This window comes from Pristis pectinata, chromosome 9 (assembly GCF_009764475.1).
Source record: "Pristis pectinata isolate sPriPec2 chromosome 9, sPriPec2.1.pri, whole genome shotgun sequence".
NCBI classification, from domain to species: Eukaryota; Metazoa; Chordata; class Chondrichthyes; order Rhinopristiformes; family Pristidae; genus Pristis; species Pristis pectinata.
In genome coordinates, this window is record NC_067413.1 from 54,273,337 (window position 1) to 54,293,801 (window position 20,465).

Genomic DNA, 20,465 nt, shown 5'->3' on the forward strand with positions numbered 1-20,465 from the left:
GCCTCAGGATTCTCTTCAATTTTACTCACCAAGTACATTTCAGGGCCACTTTTAACCCTCCTGATTCCCTATTTGTTCTCTCCTATTTTGCATAAGGCCCTGTCCTATTTCTTCTTCCTAAACCTTACATATGCTTCCTTTTTTTGACTAAATTTGTGACATCTCTCATCATCCAAGGTTCCTGAACCTTGCCATCCCTGACTTTCTTCCTCACAATTTTATGTTGAATTCTGAATTCTGACCAGCTGGCCTTTAACCAACTCCCACATGTTGGATCTGGACTTACCTCATAACAGCTGCTCCCAATCCACACTCCCCAGCTACTGCCTAATGACATTGCACTTAGCCTTTTCCCAATTTAGCACTTTTCTCTAAGGTCTTATCTTTATCCATCACTATCTGAAAACCCATGGAGCTGTAATCACTGTTCCCAAAATGCTCTCCCACTGAAAATCCAATTACCTGGCCAGACTCATTTCCCAATTTAAGGTCTAGTAAGGCCCCTTCTTCCTGGATGGACTATCTGCATACGGTGTCAAAAATCCTCCTGGATGCAATAAATTCTGCCCTTATCTAAGCCTCTGGTACTATTGGAATCCCGGTCAATATTGGGGAAACTAAAGTCACCCAGTACAACTACCCTGTGCTTTTATATCTATCCCTATCCGCTGACACATCTGTCCTCTTTCTCCCACTGGCTATTGAGAGGCTTAAGGTATAACACAATCATAGTGATTGCACCTTCTGTATCATTCTATTTTCAACAGGAAACAGAAATCTGTGCATATGTTAAAAGAGCTTTGAGGAAGCAAATATTCCAAGTTTACTTTAGCTCCATAATGAATCACTGATTAGCTAACCTCTTGTTTACATTCTACGTTGCATACTGTTCTATTATGGGTAAGGACATATATGATGAGGAATTCAGTCATCTATATTTTATAAGGAACAAAGTTAATCTTACACTGTTATTCGAGACAGGTTATTCAGGACAAGGACTGTACAAAACAAATTATCCATGAAAACTGATGGCAAGGACTAATTACATCAAGCAATTCATATACATGCATGTTTATTTGGACACAAGTGGTGTTACTGAGAAGGAGGCAGTTGCATCAATCAGTTTTCACCGGTGTGATTTTGAAACAATATATTTCTATATGTTTGGGAGCAATTTACAAGAGACTACAGTTAGCTTTGATTATCTGGATAGATTAGCACAAATTCCCTTTAGTGATTGCCAGGATGAATTGTGTTTAGAATCAGAGATTAAAGAAAAATATTGTGAGATGAGGTTGCAAATACAGTTGAGAGTTAAAGCTGAGGCTATGTCAGCCCATGGTTTCTTGCAGCATTTAATATTGTTTAATTTTTTTTGTAGTTCCTTCTGATATATTGTACGTTGTGTGTAGTGCTTTGTGTTATAGTGGCAGTGTTTACTTAGTTTTAATGAATTTTAAAAGGAGTCCTGGTTTGTTTTGCTGTGTGAGTCATGTCTAGGTTTACTCCACCCAGACAGGTTTAGGCAGAACTCAAAAAACAGGTTTAAAGGAGAACTACCTACAGACTAGAAATAAACAAGGCAATCATGGCTGACAAGGGAAGTCAGGGACTTCACAAAGCAAAAGAGAAGGCATAAAAAATGGCAAAGATTAGTGGGAAGCCAGAGGATCGAGAAGCCTTTAAAAGCCAACAGAGAACAACTGAAAAAGCTATAAGGGAGGAGGAGATGGAATACAAGGGTAAACTAGCCATTAACATAAAAGAAGACTGCAAATTTTTTTTCAGATACATAAAGGGTGAGAGAGAGGCAAGAGTGTACATTGGACCACTTGAAAATGATGCTGGAGAAGTAGTAATGGGGAACAGGAAAATGGTGGAGGAGATAAATAAGTACTTTGCGTCAGTCTTCGAAGTGGAAGACACCAGCAACATGCCAGAAATTCAAGACAGTCAGGGGGCAAAGGTGACTGTAATGGCCATTACGGATGAGAAGGTGCTGGGGAAGCTGAAATTTCAGAGTACTGAAAGTGGATAAATCACCTGGACCAGATGGACTACACCCCAGAGTTCTGAAAGAGGTAGCTGAAGAGATTGTGGAGACATTAGCAGTGATCTTTCAAGAATCACTGGAGTCAAGGAGGGTCCTAGAAGACTGGAAAATTGCAAATGTGACACCACTGTTTCAAAAGGGGGGAGGCAAAAGACAGGAAATTATAGGCCAGTTAACCTGACCTCAGTGGTTGGAAGATTTTAAAGTCCATTATTAAGGATGAAATTTCAGAGTCCTTGAAAGTATATGATAAAATAGCACTGTCAGCATGGTGCCTGACTTCGTCAGGGGAGACCTTGCATGACAAATCTGTTAGAATTCTTTGAGGAGGTAAGAAGCATGTTAGACAAAGGAGAGTTAGTAGATGTTATTTACTTAAATTTTCAGAAAGCCTTTGACAAGGTGCACACACAAGGCTGCTGAACAAAATAAGAGCCAGTGATGTTAGAGGCAAGGTACTAGTATGGAGAGAAGATTGGCTGACTGGCAGAAGTCGGAGAGTGGGGACAATGGGGTCCTTTTCAGGATGGCTGCCGGTGACTAGTGGAGTTCCACAAGGGTCAGTGGAACTGCAACTTTTCACTTTATGCATTAATGATCTGGATGAAGGAACTGATGGCGGTGTGGCCAAGCTTGCAGACGATACCAAGATAGGTGGAGGGGCAGGTAGTGTTGTGGGGGCAAGGAGTCTGCAGAAGGACATGGACAGGTTGGGAGAGTGGGCAAAGAAGTAGCAGATGGAATAGTGTAGGGAAGTGTGGGGTTATGCACCTTGGTAGGAAGAATAAAGGTGTAGACTATTTTTTAAATGGGGAGAAAATTCAGAAGTCAGGGGTGCAAAGGGACTTGGGAGTCCTAGTTCAGGATTCCCTCAAGGTTAACTTGCAAGTTGAGTCAGTAGTAAAGAAGGCAAATGCAATGTTAGCATTCATTTCGAGAGGACTGGAGTATAAAAGCAAGAATACATTGCTAAGGCTTTATAAGTTGTTGGTCAGACTGCATTTGGAATATTGTGTTAGTTTTACTCACCCTGCTATAAGAAAGATGCCATTAAGCTACAAAGAGTGCAGAGGAGATTTACGAGGATGTTGCCGGGACTCGAGGGACTGAGTTATAAAGAGAGGTTGAGAGGGTTGGGACTTCTTTCATTGGAGCATAGGTGACTGAGAAGTGATCTTATGGAGGTGTATAAAATCATGAGGGGCATAGATAGGGTGAAACAGGGAATTGAGAACTAGAGGACATAGGTTTAAGGTGAGGGGACAGATTTAATAGGAACCCGAGGGGCACATTTTTCGCCCAGAGGGTGATCAGTATATGGAAGATTTAAAGGGATTTGGGCCAAATGCTGGCAAATGGAACTAACTTAAATGGGAACCTTGGTCAGTATGTACGAGTTGGGCCGAAGGTCCTGTTTCCGTGCTGTATGACTCTATGACTAATAGACCATTGAGGAGGCAAACCAACCAAGGAAGCCAGCCAATAGACCAAATCTGTACTGGCGCAAAAAAACAAACTGCTAGAGGAACTTATCAGGTCAAGCAGCCTCTGTGGTGGTAAAGGGGATGGTCGACATTTCGGGTTGAGACCCTGCATCAGGACTGAGAGTGTAGAGGGCAGCTACCCAGTACAAAGAGGTGAGAGAAGGGTAGGTGATTGATAGAATCAGAAGAAGTTGGTGATGATAAGCAGAACATTGAATTTGACTATTTCAGGTAGCCCACCCATTATACATCGCCAGTACAGATTCCAGTATCTTCAGCCCCTTGTGTCTTGAATCTGTATTGGCTATTTATAACTGTGAAAGTGTTTATACATTTTCCCAAAAGAGGGAAAGCAGTATGGTGTATTTGTATATTTACAAATTTAAATAAGCCATAGAAATAAGTCATAGAAGTCATAAGCACAAATGTTCAGCACAGAATGTATCTTAAGGCCCACCTCATCCATGCCAATTGTGATGCCTATTTATACAAATCTCATTTGTCCACATTAGACCCGTATCTCTCCACTCCTTTCCTATCCAATACTTGCCCAAATGTGTTTTAAATGTTGTAATAGTATTTGCCTCCGCCACCTCCTCTGGCAGCTCATTCCAAAGATTCACCACCCTCTGGGTGAAGAACTTAGCCCTCAGATCTCCTTTAAATTTCTCCCCTCTCGCCTTAAACCTGTGGTCTTTAGTTCTAGTCTCCCCTGTCCTGTGGAAAATATTGTGACTATCTATTTTGTAATTTTGTAAACCTCTATAAAGGTCACCATCAGCTTCCTACATTCCTGTGAGAACAAACCCAGCTTATCCAATCTTCCTTTATAAATGCAGCCCTCCATTCCTGTCAACATCCCAGTGAATCTCTTTGGCACTTTCTCTATTGCGACCATATCTTTCCTATTGTGTGGGGACCAGAACTGTACACAATATTCTAAGTGCGGTCTAACCAATGAGTTAGAATAAACACCTTCTTCAAAGCTGTTCTGTCCGTCAACAGATTTTGTAAGTAGAATTTATCAAGACTTCAGGAATATCATTAATACATCATATTCATCATCCTTTGTATAATGAACTTCACCATAACAGCTCTAATATTGTTTTTCATTAAATTTCATACAGTAATTTTGCCTTTGAATGATAATGCAAAATTAGCAAATAAATGAGCTGCCCAAAATACATACTTTTTCCCGATTTTCATATATTGCATTATTACTTTGCTATCGCTTTGACTGTAACCATGATATATTACTTTTCATCCTATAAACACATGTTAATTTAGTTCCATAATATTTCATTATATAATTCTAATATGTTCTTAACATTTTTCTGGGAACATTTGGAATAGAAACTGTGTAGGAACAAGTTAATTAGGTGAAAAGGTCTAAAAAGACGAATCAGAAGCTGGATCCATGAAGTGGTTTGTACACAAGGCTAAAGCCAAAAGGCAAAAAGCCTTCAGAAAAAAATATATTGTATCAAATGTGACTGACGTTCACCACTGCTAGCTAACAGAACAAAGGGGCATCATTTGTTCCATCTTCTACACATCCAAAATAGCAGAAAGAATGTGCATAACTGGAAAAATTCCATCCATTATAATAAGTAGAGAAAAACAACAATGTCCTTTACACAGGTTTGAAATAGTCTTTAGAATATTTGCTTATGCAAATGAGGCCTATCTCCAGTTTCTAATCCTCACTCTGCACCAAGGCACCCTAGACTAGAACTGACTGTGGACTGTGCATCCAAGTTGAAGATGAACTAGTTAGGATCAAGGAATTGGAAACTGTCAAAATGGCAGAGGACACAAACGTCACAGCTACAAGCATTTTTGACTGCTTTTGGGCACACAACACTGTGCACTTACAATTAATTCTGATTATTTCATATTAACCCCATTTTTAAAAATTATTTATCTCTGTTTTGCATTTGTTGGCTGTTTGGTATCAACAAAGGCCTAACCAGTTCTTCACTACCAACAGCCATTTGCCTGGCTGAACTTGTCCTACATTAAACAAGTTCCCCTTCAATGCTGATCATTCATTTTCTCTAGTTCAAAGGTGTGGCTATTGGCACTTGCATGGGCCCCAATCTACACTTATCTTTCAGTGGGATACATGGAACAGTCTTTGTCCCACTCCTCCAATTCTTTTTCTGAGGATTGCATTGGTACTGTGAGAAAGACGTGCTTAAGTTAGAGAAGGTGCAAAAAAGATTCACAAGAATCTTTCAAGAGTCATGAAATTATGTTGCAGCTTTATAAATCTCTAAGTAGGCTGCAACTGGAGTATTGCATTCATTTCTGGTCACCCCGTTATAGGACGGATGTGGAGGCTTTGGAGAGGGTGCAGAAGAGGTTTACCAGGATGCTGCCTGGATTAGAGGGCATGTGCTACAAGGATAGGCTGGACAAACTTGTGTTGTTTTCTTTAGACCAGCAGAGGGGAGATCTGATAGAAGTTTATAAGATTATGAGAAACATAGATAGAATAGACAGCCGGTATCTTTTTCCCAATTCAAAGGAGATGTGCGAGGCAAGCTTTTTATTAAACACAGCACTGCCAGGGGTGATTATGGAGGCAAAGACAATGGAGATGTTTAAGAAGCTCTTAGATAGACACATGAATGTGCAAAGAATGGAGGGATGTGGACATTGTGTAGACAGAAGGGATTAGTTTAGTTAGGTATTTAATTATTAGTTTAATTAGTTCGGCACAACATCATGGGTTAAAGGGCCTGTTCCTGTGCTGTACTGTTCTATGTTCTAAGAATGCTGCCTGGATTATAGGGCTCAAGTTATAAGGAGGTATTGGATAAATTGGGTTTGCTTTCCCCAGATCAAAGGAGGCTGAAAGGTGTCTGGCTAGAGGTATACAAATTTATGAGATAGACTAGGTAGCTAGTGTCTGTTTCCCATGGTAGGGGTGTCTAAAACTAGAGGGCAAATGTTTAAGGCAAGAGGGAGGAGGTTTCCAGGGGATCTGAAGGATAAATTTTTCACATAAGGTGTAGTTGCTATCTGGAATGAGCTGCCAGAGGAAGTGATAGAGGCAGGAATGGTTACAATATCTAAAAAGGCATCTGGACAGATACTTGAATGAGCAAGGCAAAGAGGGATATGGAATTCATGTACACATGGGATTAGTATAGACAGGCATGATTGTCAGCATTCACGTGGTGGTCTGAAAGGCCTATTTCTATACCATACAACACTATGACTCTCAGTTCCTCTGTCTCTGTCACATTTGCTCCAATGATGTGACATTCCACGTCGGTTCCCCTGAAATGTTTTCCTTCTTCCTTATCTTGGCTTCCTCTCTACTATAGCAGACAGAGCACTTGACCACATCTAATGTAATGGTATGGAAGGAGCAACCATTCAACTCTGCTAACCATTATGTACCCACTTCCCATTTCAACCTCAGCAGTACAAAGTCTTGGTTCTAGGCAAGAATCCTTTTTAATAAAAGTCATGCACATCAGACTTGGGGATTCCAGCCAGAAGTCTATCCTTCTGCTTGGAAATCTTATATTGGTAAACATCAAGGTGTTTGTGATTCAAGATAGGATTAAAACTCAAACTGCTCCAACTGCCATTGGAACAAGTTGAGTAATGCCCATTTATCCTGAAATGTACCAGTTCCTTTGAGAGTGGTGAAAATTATTTGGAAGCAAAGGAAAAAAGAAAGAATATGTTTGTGATCTGTTAAATGTCCCTGTATTTATTTAAACTTGCTTTTGGAAGATTGGTGAGTGGAAAAGAGACCATGAAATATCTTTAACTTGATACTTTGAACATTTTTAGGACTGAACAAATGAATTGCAAACTCATGGAAAATTGGTGAAATGACAGTTCTTTTCTACAGTTACACAAATCCTCATCTAAACACTACACTCTTTTGATAATTCATTTTGCATGAGTAAGCTTGCAATTCTACATTAATTCCAGAACAATGTACCAAATCTTGCAGGAGTGACACTTCCTCATAGCTGTAGCTTAGCTGATTTCCAAATTATTAGTGGTGTAGGTCATTAATATGCTCTTATTGGTGTCTTGTTAGCAATATGTATTCATTTCTTCATTATTTGCCTTCATTGTTACTCCATAATACAACTCTTACCATCTTTTGGATGATGAGTGAGAAGGAGATGTTTCTCTGCTTCTCCTGATGCATTTCTATCCATTACCATCTTTCACTTTCTCATCAGTTTTCAATTTGCTGCTTTAGGGTTGTCTAGGTTGGTGATAGCTTGCAATCTTCCAGTAATATGAAGATCTTTGATTACACCAGCTGCAAAGCATAATATAAATGATGTATTTTCTTTTGAGCTATTCCTATCAAAAAAGGATCAAATCTAGTTTCAGAGCAACTTTCTGATCACATCAACCATGTCAATGATGTTTACCCATATTTGTATTTTATGGAAGGAGCAATATCTCCATAGAATCAGTTAACAATAACCCACTCTGCAAGTTTTTCCCATCAGTTGCAAAACATAGGTCTAGTACAATTGCTATATTCAAGAAAATTGTTTCATTACATCATTACACAAGAACAAACAGTTTACCCTATTCAAGTAAACCTAGTTCTCATATTCCCTTCTGCTGTTTGCAACAGCAAATGCAAGAGTCTTCAACAGCCTTTCTTACAACTCTGCCATGACTACAGCTTGAAAGCAAGGTATGCTCGATCAATCCAGGAAACAAACAACTCTCAAGAGAAAACAAAACAATACTCTATGCTGTTGTGAAGCCATGACTACATCAAATGTACATCAAGTTTATGATCCTTGGCACCACACACAACTCCAGTCCAAAGAAGATCTCTCCATCAATGGAAAAATCTACCTTTATACACATGATCAGGCAACTTCTTGTTGCATGACAAGTACATCCTGTCACATGACATATTATTGCAATCAGCTTTAATCAAGCTATTTATTGCATTCTGGATACTTTAAAACAGACACTGGTGTGATAATGATTAACAATGTAAGTTGCACATGTCACAAAATTTTGATAAAATATCTTGAATGTACAATATTACTATTCTAAACCAATTAGAAAGTTCTCACTGCCTTCACATCATACTATATTCCACCACTTGATACTTAATGAGTAGCCCCTATTCTAGAGCATGCAACTTACAATAAAAATGTTCTCATTCTACAGAAGAAATACAAATACTTAGTACGATTAAACCTAATACTGGATAGGTAAACAAATTGAACAACAATTTTGGCTTAGATCTTGCTAACATCATTGATGATTTGTCTCTTCAGTCTTGTTTCTTCAAGGTTTCACTCTGAATACATAGAAGTTTAACCCTGTAACACCCAACATGTATTCCCTTTTCCTTCGGCAATGATTTACCCCATTTTTCTTTCCTGGGTAATATGTCCACACCTTTGCCCCTTTACAAAATATCTGTTTTTTGGTTGTCACTACTTTGCACTCTTCTAGTGATTCAGAGATTCTATGTGTATTCATTAGTCTTTGAAAGGGTGACCCTTTTGGTAGTGGTCTGTTGTTGAGATTAAACTCAGTCTGATTTTAAACTGCTAACTACCCCTTCAGAGTATGTCATGATATCAACATTTTTATGTGTTGTTTCATTAACCTATTTAGCTGTTCAATCAATCCACAGCCTTGAGGGTAATGTGAAACATGGAAGGTCAACTGAACACCATTGTCCATAGTCAAATGTTGTACTATTTGCCCTGTGAAATCTGATCCATTATCAGATTGTATTTCAATAGGTAGATTGAAATACCTACCTACCTATCATTGCACCAAAAGGTCTAAACTTTTGACAGTTCTTTGTCAATTTGCTTTCACAGTGGGATATGTCATTAAAATTCTCAGAGTGTCAGCCATTGTCAACACAGGCAGTCCCCAGGTTACAACATGGTTGCATTCCCAAGAATTGATCATAGCCCAAATAGTCTGTAAGTGAAGGATGAGCAGAAATGAACAAAAATAGTGTGTGGGAGAGAATCGCAGAAGCAGCTGTGATGGGATAGTGAGTAGGCACGGGAAGATCAGCCACCAGCTGGCCTCACTGACTCAGTGAGTGAGCAATTGTGTCTGCTCAGCACTCCCAGCTCTGCTCGATTTGACCCAGCCCCCAAATTGTGTGGCTCGATTGTGTCTGGGGGTGGGGAGAGAAGGCTCACGGAAATGCCCCATTCCCACCCGGTAATAGATGCCTGCAGCCCCACAGCAGCTGATAAATCCAACCCATCGGTCTCCTAAATACTTGTTCATATGTATGGGGTGTCCATAAGTCGGGAGTTTGTAACCTGGAGAGGACTTTTATTAATTATTTTATTTTATTATGTATTAATACCTCCTTTGTAAAAGTAAGGGTTGTACATAATCCACTTGCCATATCTGAGCAGGACCAAACCTCTTTTTATCTGGAATAGTGGTCTTCTCTGGAGAGGAAGTTGCTTAATCTTCTGATTTCTGCACAATTTCCCTGACACCTGAACGCCCAGATTTTTCATGAGCCCACAAACCTAAAAGATTTATGTTCTGCTTCCTCCATTATTTCTCAGATTTGCACAATTTGATCCACACATTGGTTCTACTGATGAGTTAAATCATCTTTCCTTGTGTGAGCATCAACATGATATACTACAATTTGCAAAATTTTTTAGCAGTTTATCTATCTCTTCCCCAAGATTCTGTCACCATAATGGCTTTCCATGCATCTCCCAGTTACTGTTCCTCCATTTGATCATCCATATTCCTTGTCCATTTGCCACAGCCCAGGAACCCATGTATATTCTAGCCACGATATTGTTCTGCTTCAGAGCTTGGCGTAGTGCCAACACCACAGTAATCAATTCAGCATGGAGTGATCATTTCTAATATCAGTTAGAATAGTCTGTGACAAGGAATTAAAAGCTGCAGCTTTCCAAACATGTTTCTTCCCAACATATTTGGCAGATCCCTCCATAAAACAAACATGTTTCTGCACTGCCATACTTACTTGTCTATATGGCAGTCCCCAGTAGACTGGAGATTGGGGTAATTCTTCTGGCACCCCTTTCACTGTGCCTCCACATGGCAAACGTGTCAAACCTTCATGTAGTCTGTTCACTCTGCCTCCATCTTTCACCACTCTAACAGCAATGTACCATTTCCATTTCACTGTAGAACCTTGCTGAGAATGACAAATCTTATTACTGGTACTATCACATTGTATCCAATTTATAATTGGAATAGCTGCCAAAGTATTAATCGCTCCTCTTCCACCATAGCTTCTGTCTCCACCAGTGCCCAAAAGCAAGCTAGTAACTCTTTTCCAAAAGAGGAATAGCTAGTTGCCAGCTCTGACAATGTACAAAAGCCCAAAGTCACCCATTTCCCAGGTTCATTTTACCATGGACTCCATGTTCTGTTCTACTCTACATTCCATGATCTACATTCCACTGATACCCGAGGATCCAGTGGGTGACTAGGCATCTTTGATGCTAAAGGTAAAGCAGTCAGAATTACTCCTTTAGCATCTTCAAAGGCCTGTTGCGCAGGTCTCCATTCAAAAGACATTTTCTTCCTTGTCACTTTATATATCAGCGGTAGCATTAAGTGGGAAGCGTGTCACTTCTAGTAATCTCGCAATCCTACAAATTTCTGTGCCTCTTCCTTGGATGTTGGCTGTGCCATATTCTGAACGTTATTTGTCACCTTCTCTGGTATTACTCTATTTCCTCCTTGAATATCCAAAAATACTACATTACTGCTTGGTCCTTGTATTTTACATGATGTAAAACTTAACTTACTATATCTCACTATGTCTCTGCAACAACAGAATGCACGACTAAGATAATAGGTGTAAAGTTGCACTCTGCTTAATTATGACACAGAGTTGGATGATGTAACTTCCCTTGAGGTAACCTCTGAAGCCTATACTGACATCCTTCCAACATGAAAGCAAATTGATCTTTTGAAGCTTGATCTAGTAAGATTGAGAAAAATGCATTTGCCAAGTCCAAAACTGCATAGTATCATTTATCTCCTTGTGAAATTCTGTCAATCAAAGTCACAATATCTGACATGGCAGCAGTTAGCAGAGGGACATATTTATTCAACTGACAATAATCTACCATCATTCTTCTGCTTCCATTCAGTTTCTTTAAAGGCCAAACTGAACTATTATAGGGAGGAACAGGTGGCCTTATTACATGCACATTTATAAATACCTCTATAGTATCAGACCCCCAGACAACTGATATTGTTTTACATTAATTACTTGAGATGGGCCTGGGACATGCAATGGTTAGACTGCACATGAATATCCCCTTCTCCATAAAAATGGATGCAGCATGCAAAAGGTGAGACTGAAATGTTAACCACTTCATCAGCCAGAATCCTGAGTATAGACATGCAGCATGGAAACACACTCTTCTGCACTGACCATCAATCACCCATTTTACACAAATCCTACGTTAATCCTTTTTTTTCTCCTCAAATTCCCATCAACTTCCCCAGATTCTACATTCACCTACAGGGGCAATTTACAGTGGCCAATTAACCTATTAGCCCCCACGTCTTTGTGATGTGGGAGGAAGCCGGAGCACCTGGAGAAAACCCACGCAGTCACACAGGAGACGCAAGAGACTGCGGATGCTGGAATCTGGAGCAACACAAAAACGCTGGAGGAACTCAGCAGGTTAAGCAGAATCTGTGGAATGTCGACTTTTCAGGTCGAGACCCTTCATCTCGACTGGGATAGGGGACAACATGCAAACTCCACACAGACAGCACCCAAAGTCAGGAATGAAACTGGGTGTCAGGTGCTGTGAAGCAGCAGCTGTACTCGGTACACCACTGTGCCTCACGTGGATGATCAGTGGCTTATTCTCTAACAAGGTACATTATAATATACAGACCCGTGCGGATGAGATCCAAGGAACTCAAAGTTTGTGTAGTTTATTCAAGGACTCTTCACAGACTGTCACAGGAATTTCCTATAAACATTGCTGCAGCCCAGGCGAACAGCGATGTTGATAGAAAGTTCCAATAAGGAGTGACAGCCTGAACTTAACAATTAATATTACATACATGTCACAATGATTAATATAAAAAACACAGACTTGTATTTATATAGCACTTTTAAAAGCTGGCAAAACATAACAAGGATTGTCACAGAAATGTTATAAAACAAAATTTGAGAACCCCTTCAGGAGAGTAGTGCAGATGACCAAAAGCTTGGTCTAAATGATACGTATTAAATACCATCTTAATGGAGTAGAGGGACTGCCTAAGAAGTCAGATCTAAGAGGCAAATATAACTAAGACTGACAAAATGCTTTCAACCATTTTAAAAAGGTTAATGGACACTGTAATCTTCAATAGTTTTCTGGTAGTGTCACCTTATCTTTCATTACCACATTTGTGGGGAAATGTGATACCAAGCTGTATTATTTAAATATTTACATATGCTAGAGGAAGATGGGTTTGTTTCAGCTTGTGAGATTCGAGTACATATTACTTGTTTCATACTTTCGCCAAACAAAAGCCCAGTCCAAGTTATGGTTTTGGACATAAATGAGCCAAGATTAGGATCACTTATACTACAAATAAATAACTCAATGGCAGGTACTGGATGCTCTACTGCATGTCTGTCACATCTCTGCCCCTGAGCACTTCCTGCTCAGTGTTTTTCTTTGTGGTTTACATTCAGGAACGCCTATTTTCACCTGGCCCTGCACTGAACTATTTTTAGTGTCTCTGAATACACAATGAATAATAAAGTATGAAAAAGCTTTTAAAAACAGAAGAACATTATTCTTTCAAATGCAAGTATATGCGACACTATGTAATAAATTCACTTTTTAATAATGCTTCCTACTTGGATAGCAATATTAAAGTTCCTCAGATGCTGCACATATGCTTCCAGCTAATACATTCCAGATTAAAACAAACCTTGCCCTATCAAACACCTTAATTCCAAACACTTCCTATCAGTTTTTCTAGTGTAACACATAATCAAATCCCCTATTACTCATGTTTTAAATCTTTTCTGAGGCTTGTTTTCCAAGTATTGACTTGCTTTCTAGTAAGACCAGAAAGAAACACAATTCTTGGTTGAGATCTACTTACTTATAATGGTTTCCCAAAACTACTTTTCAACCCTTTATTATGAAATCCAAGGAACCCTTACAGTTTCAAATCAACTTCTTGTGCCACCTTCAAAAATTTTTTGTAAATGAATTTTCACGTCATCCTGCTCCACTTAAAAGTTAGCACTAAGTTCATGCTGCCATTCATTTTTCCTTCCAAAATCTATCGCTTTGTACCTCCAGGGATGTTAATGGCTAAAGGGGCCTGCAGGAGGGAGATAAGCAGGAAAACAAAGTGCTACCATTGCTGACATTTATAGGAAAAGTTACTGGGTACAAAAATTAATAACTCTCCACACTGCATAATGGTTAATTAAGTCCAGTTAACTTCAAGTTTGCTGTCATGGGCATGCATACCCAGGGTATAGATGCCATGAAATTTGGCCTTTTGCAGCAATAGCACAGCACATTACATAAAGTTAAATTAATATATATTATACATAACTTACACAAACAAAAATAACATAGCAACATTAGTGCAAGTTGAGGGAAATACAGTCTGAGGTAAAATTAGGGCTTTTCAGGTTGGTTCAAGAACCTGGTGGCAGTGAAGAAGCTGTTGCTGCACCTTGAGGTGTGGGTCTTCATGCCCCTGTACTTCCTGCTTGTTGGCAGCAATGAGAAGAGGGCATGGATGGTGGGGGTCCTTAATGATGGATATTGCCTTCCTGAGACATCGACTTTTGTAGATGTCCATGATGGTGGGGAGACCTGTACCCATGATGGAACTGGCTGAATCCACCACCTTCTGTAGCTTCTTACATTCTTGTGCGTTGGAGTTCCCATACCAGGCCGTGATGCAACCAATCAGAATGCTTTCCACTGTGCATCTGTCGAACTTTGTCAGAGCCTTCGATGATATAGTGAATCTCCTTAAACTTTTAAGAAAGTAGAGATGCTGGCGTATCTTCTTCATGGTTGTACCTATGTGCCGGGCCAGGATAGATCCTCCGAGATGTTGTCACCCAGGAACTTGAAGCTGCTCACTCTTTCTACCACAGACCCTACAATGTGGACCTATGCGTGTTTGCCTGACTTCCATAGATGCTGCCCGACCTGCTGAGTTTCTCCAGCATTACATGTGTATTGCTCCAGATTCCAGCATCTGCAGAATCTTGTGCTCCCCTTCCTGAAGTCCACCATCAGTTCTTTGGTTTTGCTGATGTTGAGTGCAAGGTTGTTATTATGATACCACTCAACCAGTTGACCTATCTCACTCCTATACGCCTCCTCCTCACCATCCGTGATTCTGCAAATAACAGTGGTGTCATCGACGAGTTTGTAGATGGTATTGGAGCTATGCATAGCCACATAGTCGTGGGTATTAAGAGAGAAGAGCAGGGTGCTAAGCCTGCAGCCCTGAGGTGCACCTGTGTTGATGTCAGTGAGGAGGAGATGAGGTTCCTGATCCATACTGACTGTGGTCTCCCAGTTAGGAAGGCAAGGATCAAATTGCATAGGGAGGTACAGAGACCCGGGTCTTGGAGCTTGAGGATACTTTTTTAGGATACCATAGAAGCATAGAACAATACAGCACAATACAGGACCTTCGGCCCACCATGTTGTGCCGACCTTCAAACCACTCCTAAGACTATCTAACCCCTTCCTCCCACATACCCCTCTATCTTAAATTCCTCCATATGCTTATCTAACAATCTCTTGAACTTGACCAACATACCAGCCTCCACCACCATCCCAGGCAGCGCATTCCATGCACCAACCACTCTCTGGGTGAAAAACCTCACTCTGACATCTCCCTTGAACTTCCAGCCCATTACTTTAAAGCCATGCCCTCTTGTATTGAGCATTGGTGCCCTGGGAAAGAGGTGCTGGTTGTCCACTCTATCTTTTCCTCTTAATATTTTGTATACCTCTATCATGTCTCCCCTCATCCTCCTTCTCTCCAATGAGTAAAGCCCTAGCTCCCTTAGTCTCTACTCATAATCCATACTCTCTAATCCAGGCAGCATCCTGGTAAATCTCCACTGCACCCTTTCCAACGTCTCCACATCCTTCCTATAATGAGACGACTAGAACTGGACACAGTACTCTAAGTGTGGTCTAACCAGAGTTTTGTAAAGCTGCATCATTACTTCATGGCTGTTAAACTCGATCCCACGACTTATGAAAGCTAACATCCCATAAGCTTTCTTAACTACCCTATCCACCTGTGTGGCAACTTTCAGTGATCTGTGGATATGAACCTCCAGATCCCTCTGCTCCTCTACACTGCCATTTACCTTGTATTCCGCCTTGGAGTTTGTCCTTCCAAAGTGTACCACCTCACACTTCTCCAGATTGAACTCCATCTGCCACTTGTCAGCCCAGCTCTGCATCCTGTCAATATCCCTCTGTAAGCTTTGACAGCCCTCCACACTATCCACAACACCACCGATCTTTGTATCATCTGCAAACTTGCTAACCCACCTTTCCACCCCCTCATCTAAGTCATTAATAAATATCACAAAAAGTTGAGGTCCCAGAACCAATCCCTGTGGGACACCACTAGTCACAGCCTTCCAATCTGATTGCACTCCCTCCACCACAACCCTCTGCTTTCTACAGGCAAGCCAATACTGAATCCACACTGCCAAGCCTCCCCGGATCCCTTGTCCTCTGACCTTCTGAAGGAGCCTACCACGTGGAACCTTGTCAAACGCCTTACTAAAATCCATGTAGACCACATCTACTACACTACCCTCATCAATCTTTCTGGTCACCTCCTCAAAGAACCATATCAGGCTAGTGAAGCAAAATCTTCCCTTCACAAATCCATGCTGGCTTTCCCTAATCAGTCCATGATTCTCAAAATGATCGTAGATCCTATCTCTTAGAATCCTTTCTAGCAGCTTACCCACCACAGATGTAAGGCTCACTGGTCTGTAATTCCCTGGACTATCCCTACTACCTTTTTTGAATAAGGGGACAACATTCGCCACTCTCCAATCCTCTGGTACCATCCCCATGGATAATGAGGACTCAAAGATCCTAGCCAACGGTTCAGCAGTCTCCTCCCTCACCTCACGAAGCAACCTGGGGAATATTCTGTCAGGCCCCGGGGACTTATCTTGTCCTAATATTTTCTAACAACTCCAACACATCCTCTCTCTTGATATCTACATACTCTCGAACATTACCCTTACCAACACTGTCCTCAGCGTCATCAAGACCCCTCTCCTTGGTGAATACTGAAGAGAAGTATTCATTGAGAACCTCACCCACTTCCACAGCTTCCAGGCACACCTTTCCACCTTTGTCTTTAATCGGACCTACCTTTACTCTAGCCATTCTTCTGCTCTTCACGTACGAGTAAAAAGCCTTGGGATTCTCCTTAACCCTACTTGCCAAAGCCTTTTCATGTCCCCTTCTTGCTCTCCTCAGCCCCTTCCTAAGTTCCTTCCTTGCTACTCTATATTCCTCATGAGCCCTATCTGATCATTGCTGCTTACACCTTATGTATGCTGCCTTCTTCTTCCTAACTAGTTTTTCCACCTCTCTTCACCCTGCCATTCCTTCTCTGCCTCACCGGGACAAATTTATCCCTAACATCCTGCAAGAGATCCCAGAACAACAACCACATCTCCACAGTACATTTCCCTTCAAAAATGACATCCCAATTTATACTCTCAAGTTCTCACCTTATAGCCTCTTAGTTTGCCTTTCCCCAATTAAATATCCTCCCGCCCTCTTTGCTCCTATCCCTGTCCATGACAATTCTAAAGGTTATGGAGCAGTGGTCGCTGTCCCCCAGATGCTCACCCACCGATAGATCTGTCACCTGACCCGGTTCATTACCTATAACTAGATCTAATATGGCATCCCCTATAGTCGGCCTGTCAACTTACTGTGACAGGAATCCATCCTGGACACATTTAACAAACTCCGTCCCATCTAAACCTTTGGCACTAAGCAGGTGCCAATCAATATTTGGGAAGTTGAAGTCTCCCATGATAATAACCCTGTTACTTCTGCACCTTTCCAAAATCTGCCTCCCAATCCGCTCCTCAGTATCCCTACTGCTACCAGGGGCCTATAGAATACTCCCAGTAGAGTATCTGCCCTTTTCTTGTTCCTAACTTCCACCCATATTGACTCTAGAGAGTATCCTTCTACATTATCCACCCTTTCTGCAGCTGTAATAGTGTCCCTGACCAGTATCGCCACCCCTCCTCCTCTTCTGCTCCCCCCCCCATCCCTTTTAAAACACTGAAGTCCAGGAATATTCAATATCCATTTCTGCCCTGGTGTCAGCCATGTCTCTGTAATAGCCACAATATCGTAGTCCCATGTACTTATCCAAGCTCTTAGTTTATCTCCCTTATTCCTGATGCTTCTTGCATTTAAATAAATACATTTTAGCCCATCCACTTTACTACTTTTACAGCCTGTGTTCTGTTTCTCCTTCCTCAAAGCCTCTCTACCTGTTAGATCTGACTTTTCCCCATCCACTTCTTCCTCTGACCTACTCCTCCGGTTCCCATCCCCCTCGCAAACTTGTTTAAACCCTCCCAAACCACCCTAGCATACCTGGCTGCGAGGATATTGGCCCCCCTCAGGTTCAGGTGTAACTCGTCCTCTCTGTACAGGTCCCACCTTCCCCAGAAGCAATCCCAATGATCCAAAAATCTAAAACCTTCCCTCCTGCACCAACTTCTCAGCCACACATTTATCTGCCATCTCCTCCTATTCCTACCTTCACTATCGCGTGGCACCGTCAGCAATCCTGAGATTGCTACCCTTGAGGTCCTGTTCTTCAGCCTTCTGCCTAGCTCACTAAACTCACTTTTCAGGACCTCATCCCTCTTCCTACCTATGTTGTTGGTACCAACATGAACCACGACTTCTGGCTGTTCTCCCTCCGGCTCAAGAATCCTGTGGACCCGATCAGTGACATCCCAGACGCTGGAACCTGGGAGGCAACATACCATCTGGGATTCATGCTCACTGCCACAGAACCTCCTATCTGTTTCCCTGACTATCGAGTCCCCTATCACTACTGCCTTCCTCTTCTCTTCCCTTCCCTCCTGAGTAGCAGGACTGGTCCCAGTGCCAGAGACCTGGCTACTTCTGCTTGATCCCTGCAAGTCATCCCCCTCAACAGCCTCCAAAGCGGAAAACCTTTGCGAAACAAAGCGGATAAAGCGGATACCAATGCAGCCATTTTCAAGACCTACCTCCACTTACACAGGGTAATTCTACTAAATCGGAACTGTTTTCTCAATTCTGAATGATTTGTTACTGGCCATACATACATCTCATACATTTTATTCTAATGCACCTTTGGCACCCTGTAAATGTAACTTTTGGGATTTAATCAGGACAATGTAACTGGTCTGAATTAAGACTTTCCCAATAAATAGTTACAAAGTGTAACATCCTTTGTGCCAGCTCCTTGGTAATATTCTCTGATCAGTACTGCAACTTGGCTGAAGATATGCAGCCAAATTTCAAGCCACAGACAAGCAATATTCCATGAATGTATGTCAACCGTATCCTGCATGGTTGATGAAGGTGTCCTTGCTACTGAAGACATTGCATTGCTTCTGTCACTTGCTGACCCAGACATTGAGCAGACGTGCACCATTTTCATCTGGTAGATTGATGTGCAGTCCAACATGGTTGATGGAATCTAGGCAGATAGAGTTATACAGCACGGAAGTGGACCCTTCGGCCCAACTGGTCCATACTGACCAAGATGCTCATTCAAGCTCATCTCATTTGTCCATAACATTTGAAACCTTTCCTATCCATGTACGTGTCCAACTATCTTTTAAAAGTTGTTATTGTACCTGTCTCAACCACTTCCTCTGGCAGCTCATTCCACATATACAGTGGCATGCAAAAGTTTGGGCACCCATGGTCTAAATTTCTGTTACTGTGAATAGTTAAGTGAGTAAAAGATGACCTGATTTCCAAAAGGCATAAAGTTAAAGATGACACATTTCTTTAATACTTTAAGCAAGATTACTTTTTTATTTCCATCTTTTACAGTTTCAAAATAACAAAAAAACGGATAAGGGCCCGAAGCAAAAGTTTGGGCACACTGCATGGTCAGTACTTAGTAACACCCCCTTTGGCAAGTATCACAGCTTGTAAATGCTTTCTGCAGCCAGCTAAGAGTCTTTCATTTCTTGTTTGGAGGATTTTTGCCCATTCTTCCTTGCAAAAGGCTTCTAGCTCTGTGAGATTCTTGGGCCGTCTTGCATGCACTGCTCTTTTGAGGTCTATCCACAGATTTTCGATGATGTTTAGGTCGGGGGTCCGTGAGGGCCATGGCAAAACCTTCAGCTTGTGCCTCTTGAGGTAGTCCATTGTGGATTTTGAGGTGTGTTTAGGATAGTTATCCTGTTGTAGAAGCCATCCTCTTTTCATATTCAGCGTTTTTACAGATGGTGTGATGTTTGCTTCCAGAATTTGCTGGTATTTAATTGAATTCATTCTTCCCTTTACCAGTGAAATATTCCCCGTGCCACTGGCTACAACACAAGCCCAAAGCATGATCGATCCACCCCAGTGCTCAACAGTTGGAGAGGTGTTCTTTTCAGAAAATTCTGCACCCTTTTTTCTCCAAACATACCTTTGCTCATTGCGGCCAAAAAGTTCTATTTCAACTTCATCAGTCCACAGGACTTGTTTCCAAAATGCATCAGGCTTGTTTAGATGTTCCTTTGCAAACTTCTGATGCTGAATTTTGTGGTGAGGATGCAGGAAAGTTTAGAGAACTTTTGAACAGAAATTTTGACCAGGGGTGCCCAAGCCTTTGCATGCCACTGTATGTGACCCTCT

General features: G+C 41.4%; 1 protein-coding gene across 6 annotated transcripts in view; it reads right to left on the reverse strand.

The window, feature by feature from the left end:
• Positions 1–20,465, reverse strand: part of itprid1 (ITPR interacting domain containing 1) — a 130,808-nt gene that overhangs the window by 102,414 nt on the left and 7,929 nt on the right. For all 6 annotated transcript variants that reach the window (XM_052023956.1, XM_052023951.1, XM_052023952.1 and 3 more), the window contains exon 2: positions 7,667–7,837. In XM_052023956.1, the coding sequence (XP_051879916.1) occupies positions 7,667–7,736 (70 nt within the window). In that variant the 5' untranslated portion in view covers positions 7,737–7,837. The remainder of the gene's footprint in view (positions 1–7,666; positions 7,838–20,465) is intronic.